This window comes from Condylostylus longicornis, unplaced genomic scaffold (assembly GCF_029603195.1).
Source record: "Condylostylus longicornis isolate FDR11 unplaced genomic scaffold, ASM2960319v2 ptg000084l, whole genome shotgun sequence".
Classification (NCBI taxonomy): domain Eukaryota; kingdom Metazoa; phylum Arthropoda; class Insecta; order Diptera; family Dolichopodidae; genus Condylostylus; species Condylostylus longicornis.
The window spans coordinates 6,977,359-6,984,120 of record NW_026578052.1 but is presented as its reverse complement, the minus strand read 5'-3'; the positions used below and the strand labels follow the sequence as shown (position 1 = coordinate 6,984,120).

Genomic DNA, 6,762 nt, shown 5'->3' with positions numbered 1-6,762 from the left:
TTTAAATCTATGTATATACATACATACATGTATGAATGCATTTATACATTTATGAAAGTATTACAATTGTAGGGCACTTGACAAGGAAATTCATATTATACAAAATTCATGGTCTTAAAACTAGAACAATGAGTTAAAACAGAAAAGAACAGTGCAATAATATAATGGGTTTAAAATAATATAAATAGGAATTTGTACCATATAAAGATGACAAAGTCCATAGTTAATTTGAAGATTATTGCCCCTGAATATGAGAAACTCGGACTGCGAGGTAAGTGCAGATTTAACTTAAATAATATGTAGTTATAGTTTTAAGATTTCACTTAAGAATTGAGACTTATGTTTGTATGTACATAGTAATTTTTTTTAAAGATATGCAGGTTATTTAAACTGTTTAAAAACTTTGAATCCATCAATTAAAATCAGTTAGAAAGCTCCTTATTTTAACAAAACAAAATATGCATAAATCAACAGCTTTAATACAAAAAAAAACAACTAAATTAAAAATAATTTCAAAAATGAAATACAATAGAAATTTTAACTTAAAATTTTATACTAGACATTTAATGGTATATGCTCTTGCATCTTTACAATCTTCAATATCTTTTGACCAATATTCCTCCGGACAATTTTTATAATATTCTTTCGCAAGACATTCATTAAATATTAATGGTGTTGGGGAACAATTTGTTTTAAAATATATTTCAGCATTTGGTAATTTCTTTAATTCGGTAACTTTTTCTTCCGCTACAATGATAAATGCTTATTTAACATAAGTAGATTTTCAATAATATTGATCTTATTTACCTTTTATTCCACATAAATCAATAGCATTTATGAATATATTTTCTAATTTATTTAAGTTTTCTGTATGATTATAAGTCCTAGCATCAATTTTCATCAAATCTAAATTTAAAGTTCCATTTTCAGTGTAATTATTAGCTTCAAAAACACATTCTGAAAAGCACTATTGCAAAAAAGAAAATTAACAAAGTTCACAAAATAATAATTTATATTAGTTAACATACAAGATTTGCTTCTAATGTTTCCGATGTTAATATAACATCGTTTCTATTATTAACTGTAAGACCAAATTTTTCAGCACATTCTTTAATTATTTCCGTATTGTCAATATCTTCCATACCAATGAATTTGTCTTCATGACAGCAATAACCATCCTTTTGAAAGAATAACAATAAATTAAAATTAAATTTGAAAATTATGTTCGTAATTGATTAGTTAAAGTTAAAGAATTACATATTGATTTAAGTCTGGAGGATTTTCACAATCTTCATTCCATTCACTAGCAACAGATATCTGTAAAGATAATAATATTTAAATTTTAATTTCAAAAGTTTATAACTCATCTAATATCAATTATTTTAAATTCAATCAGTCATTTAAAGCATTCTAAACTAATGGCAAAAAATAAATCATAATTATGGTATGAGCACACTCAGTTTAAATCACATAGGATTGCCATTTTTTTAATCGTAACTTACCACTAAACTAATAAAAACAACAAACCAACAAAATTTTTTCATTTTAATATTCGGTAAAACTTCTTCTCTTTTATTTTTTTAATTTTTGCAGAATTTTTTGCAAGTTTTTATCCGTGAAGCGTTTTAATTTTATCTGATACAACCGGCTGTTTCGATACTTTTAAATTTGATTTCAAACTGTTAAAGGAAACTTTTTCACATATTGAAATTTCAAAAATGTTAAGTAACACTCCACTACTACTTAATTTTGCAAAGAATATGAAAGATAATAATATTGTATATGGATTAAGTAATTAAGTTTCCTCGAAAATTGTATACCTATAAATAAATACATAAAGTTATTTTGTACTTGCATATGCATAAACAGACATATTATTTACACTTATTAGTTACATACAATAATGAAAATGTGTTACACTGGATGGTTATCGAAAATCTTAATTTAAACACGTAATTAAAACCGGTTCACTTTTTACTAAACGCAGTGAATAGAAAAAGGAAAGTATTGTGATAACATTAAATTTAAGTTTCAAATTTCGCGCAAGTAATGAAAGAATTCAAAATAATTATTTTTGCCAAAATACCTGTCGACCTGTCTGAGCCTCTATATCCAGTTGCCTCAATTTTGGGCGAATTGTTTAACAGTTTTTGTTTCAGTTTAAAATGCGTATACCTATGCAACATCCGAAACTCTTCTAAAGGACTTCTATAATTTCTGGTTTTTCGTGTAGGTTTTTTCCCTGGTTTATTATTCGAATAACATAGAATAACATTTGGTCATATGCTGTTCACATCAGTTTTTTTATTTTTATTTATAATCGAAATTTCATTTTTGAAATGCAATTCATATTGCATCATTGATCTGCATCTTGCACATTTTATTTTTTTTATAATTCTTATATAATGTTTAAAGCACAATATGAAAACTTTTCTTCTTACATGTAAAGGTTTTACATTAATAAGGTATATACGGCTTTGTGTTGAGAAAAAAAAATTTTATTATTTAATTAATGAAAATTCGGTTTTACTGAATTTAAAAAGAGAGTAATTATAAATTTACGATGCAAATATAAGTTACTAAAACATTGATAAATTTGTGCTGAAGCAAAAATTCCATTTTCTTTGTTTCCGTTTATTCGTTGAACATTATTATTTGCAGTTCCTCTAAAATTAATTAAAAATTAGTATTCCTTTTTGAAGTAAATTTCTGAGAATTTAAGAGTCATTCAAGATGAGTGAAAATGCAAATTAGGTGAGGGTGACATATTATAAGTGTAATTCAAGCGGGTAAGCGCATGACCGAGTCTTACTTAAAAAACCAATATAAAACTAGGCAGTCACAGTCCTAATTATTTTTGTATAAACTAGTTGAAGTAATTTAATATGCATTTATCATTAATAAAATTCATTTAAGATAATGTAAAAGTTTTCTATTATTAAGTTATTTATATAGGAAATAGATTGGTTCCATTTTAAAAACAGCAGTATCAATTTATATCACATCAACATACAAAGTACTTGTGTATATCTTATGATTTTTTTCAATTCATTTCAATTTTAAAAGTACTATATGAAAAGTGCATCCTTCATAAGAAATTGGTTGGAAACCAAGTTTCATATTATCGTTTAAAACATTATCATCAACTTCAATACTGTCACAGCGGTTGTATATTATAAGGAAAAAAAATCATCAGAACATATTTAAAATTCTTTGTTCTTTTTAGAGAATGCACATACATTCTGTGTATACAACAAAAATTTATTTGCTATTTTCTTAAGTTTTAAAGTAAAGTACCATAACAATATTTAAGTGACCTAAAAGTAACTTAAAATTGAGATCTCAAATTACTTTGTGATTTATATGTATATATATAATTATTGTATATCCATATGTATTCATAAACTATAGCATATTACACATATGATGACTCTTAAAGACATTTTTTACGTTGCACTGAAAACATATTAAACCAAAATCTGTAGAAAATTTATCAACATATTATAAAATATGTTTCAAAAACAAGAATATTTCAAAAAAAAATTTTCCATAGTACAAAATTGAATATAAACCTTTTTTTGTGAAAATACTCGAAAATTTCAATTCTTGTACATGAGATAAATGAAAATATGAAAAGCCCCCCGAGGCGAAACTAATTTTAAGGAAGAAAAGATTTTTCAATATTTTAGTTAGTTATTCTTTCTCTTTTCTAATTTTTTTTTTTTTTTTTTAATTTTGTTACTATCTAGTCTAGTTGAACAAAAAATTATTATAATAATATTATTTTTAGCAATTTATTTCAAATTACAAATTTTAAGTGGTTATTTTTAAGTTAATTTTCAATTGACAGAGTGTATTGAACAAAGCTACAAACTGTCACCCTTACATGTTGAAGACGATAAAATTAACTATACATACGAGTATATTTGGTTTTTGCAGAACCTCATTTCATTTTTCAGTACCAATGATTTCTAAAATAATATCACGTGCGTAGAATCACAGCGTAAACATCTGGAAAATCACATCCGAACAAGGAATCATTAGAATACAAAATAATATATGCTTCCTTTATTGGATTTTTTTAGTTTCTATTTCGCTATTGGGGTTTTAATAATTAATTTTTGAATTTTTAAAAAGGGAAAAATATCCTCTGTATGTGCAATTTAAATTCAATAGTTAATTAATAATGGTGTTTTGACAACCTGATATTTTGATGATTTAATATCACACTATTTTGTAGCTCAAAAACAAAAATATAGATGGGGTGAAATCAAATATTTAATAAGCGTCTCTCAATCTCACTTTGAGTTTTATATTACATTAACAAAAATAGAGTCGAATGTGAAACGCAAGCTGTTTTGACTAAATAAACACAATTTTCGAAAGGAGGTGGTAAAATATAATTTAATAAGTAAAAAGTATTTGAATTTTCAATTAAAATTGAAAAACATCTCAGTAATATAAGACACAGAGGGAGATTGTGGAGAAAAGTTAATTAAAATTCTATGTATGTAATAATGTTTTAGTGAAAATCAATTTTATTTGAAATAATTTTAAATTGCCTAACATAATTAGAATGAATTAAATTTTATTAAAAGCATTGTTTAACCTTATGTACATTATTTGTAGATAACTGGTGCTACATATGTGTATTGATGCATTTTACTGGATGTATTTGATAATATACTGAGAATATTTAAGAGATTAAAAAATTTAAAGGATTAAGCGATTCAAAGCCTCAAGAATTCTATTTGATTAAATACAATAGTAACACTTAAGGACTCAAGTAATATTATGGAGTACAAAATCTTATTTTGTATTTCAAGTAATTGTTGTTAAAGCAGAACTCAGATTTGTTCGTATAGATTTTAAGAATTGAACCTTGAAAATTAAGAGAAATTTCAAGAGAAAAGAAATTTCAACAGAACACAACAAACTTGTATGAAATTTTAATCAAATCAAACTAAGTGCATAAACAATTTTCAATATGTGTATTGATTAAAATTGTCGCCATATTGAATAATAGAGCCCGATTATTTGGAAAAAAAAACTTGTAACAAGTGCATCAATAAGCGCATTTAAATAAAATATACATAACCACCTTTATGGGAATTTTAACATTCTTAACAATTTTCATCACTTGAATAACAAATATAATAAAATGTCGCAACATAGTTTGTTATACGTAGAACAATTTAATTAGCAATAAAAATGCATTATAACAATGGAATTTACTACATTAAAATTAAAAATTTGATCCCGCATTACTATGAGACATTTTTACATATTTTATGTGCTTAGAATTTGATAACAGTCTATGTTAATATAACAACATACAACAGTTCGATATTGTGATAATAAAAATAGCTTGTATCACAGTTATATAGTCATAACTGACAAATATTTTAAAAATATGTAATATTCAAATTCCATTCATAATTCGAGATCTTGTTCGAGACGATGCTTTATTAATCATACTAAGAATGTTAACTTGCTTAGGTAATAGAATCTCTTTCATAATATTTAAGGGAACTCTACTTTTACAATACTATTTTTAAATGAGATGGCACAGCGGTAATATCAAAAGAACAAATACAATTAAATTGTATAAACAAATAATATGAAGAGTAAACATGCTAACAAAAACGTGAACATGAGTTGGGGTCATCATTTTGTTTTGTTTTTTCTTTCTTGTTTGGAATGATAATATTTGAGAAAAAAAAACACATATTTTATTGTTAAACCAATTTTTTTTTAAAATTTCGGATGATCTTTGTTTGTTATTCAATTTTATTTAAATTTTTGTTACACTCCGTTCCATCGGATGCGTTCAAGAATAATAAAACCGATTTGGATTAAAAATTGCATTTAATTAATGTAATTCATATATTGAACCACGAGCAATTCACGTAATATTCGTTATTAATATTGGTACTGTTACTTCCAGATGCATTGCGAACGCTTATAGTGATTTAAAAAATTAATTGTGCGCTTTGAATGCTGAAAACTTTGCTTAGAACCACTTCATAAAGCTCTTATACCGGTTGAGAAACTCTCCTTGGCAAACATTTCTGAAACTTTAGATGATGCTTAGTAGGGTTCCACTTACGTAATTTCTTAATATATTTGAGCTTTCTCCAACTTCTTCCCAACATAATAAGTGTATCGATTCTTCTTAAGTCAATTTGATCTTATTTTTTGTTGATCTTTGCGGAATATTGTAAGAACTGCTACATGTAAGAAACGACAGAGATATTTAGTTCTCCTCGATATTATTCACTATCATATTTTAAAAACCCATTAATATCAAAGTTTTTATATGAGATAGCTGAAAATTTACAGAACTTCTTGAAATTGAGTTTTCACCTAAAATTCATCTAATTGAAATTATTATATCGCAAATATATTGCGAATCGCTTATGTTTGACATTAAGACACTCCTTCCACATCGCAGAATAAACAAGCATTTGTGTGGCTTGTTTATCTTAAAGTAAATTACTAAGATTATTGTTTATTTTTTGGGATTGTTACAAGTTAAGGAAACGGATGGATATCAAACCACATTTAATGGTTATTTTTTTTTTTCTTCATTGTATCCCTGATATGAATGTGCCGCCGCATATATAAAAGTGTATTTTAAATAATAAAAACAAAAACCATAATGATATTAAAAGTCGTGCTTCATTGTTTCCATCTGGAATTATTCTTGGTTCTTTCCATATACTCTATGATTCCTCAAATGTCAATAAAACATGGTATTAA

The 6,762-nt window shown here is 25.4% G+C and overlaps 1 protein-coding gene across 1 annotated transcript; it reads right to left on the bottom strand.

Annotated features, from left to right (window-relative positions):
- Positions 1-468: 468 nt before the first annotated feature.
- Positions 469-1,725, bottom strand: LOC129613566 (uncharacterized). Its single transcript, XM_055527686.1, has 5 exons — positions 1,503-1,725; positions 1,258-1,317; positions 1,029-1,178; positions 808-967; positions 469-747 (listed from the first exon to the last, which is right to left on the bottom strand). The coding sequence occupies exons 1-5, from the start codon at positions 1,542-1,544 to the stop codon at positions 551-553; spliced, it is 609 nt and encodes a 202-aa protein (XP_055383661.1). The 5' UTR covers positions 1,545-1,725; the 3' UTR covers positions 469-550.
- Between the last annotated feature and the right edge of the window lie 5,037 nt (positions 1,726-6,762).

What these genes read in the sequence shown, in the direction of transcription:
- LOC129613566 (XM_055527686.1), bottom strand. Translation starts at nt 1,544, where the DNA reads ATGAAAAAATTTTGTTGGTTTGTTGTTTTTATTAGTTTAGTG. An exon ending in TTGTTTTTATTAGTTTAGTG is followed by an intron (nt 1,318 to 1,502) that starts GTAAGTTACGAT and finishes TTATCTTTACAG; the next exon opens with ATATCTGTTGCTAGTGAATG. An exon ending in CTCCAGACTTAAATCAATAT is followed by an intron (nt 1,179 to 1,257) that starts GTAATTCTTTAA and finishes TTCTTTCAAAAG; the next exon opens with GATGGTTATTGCTGTCATGA.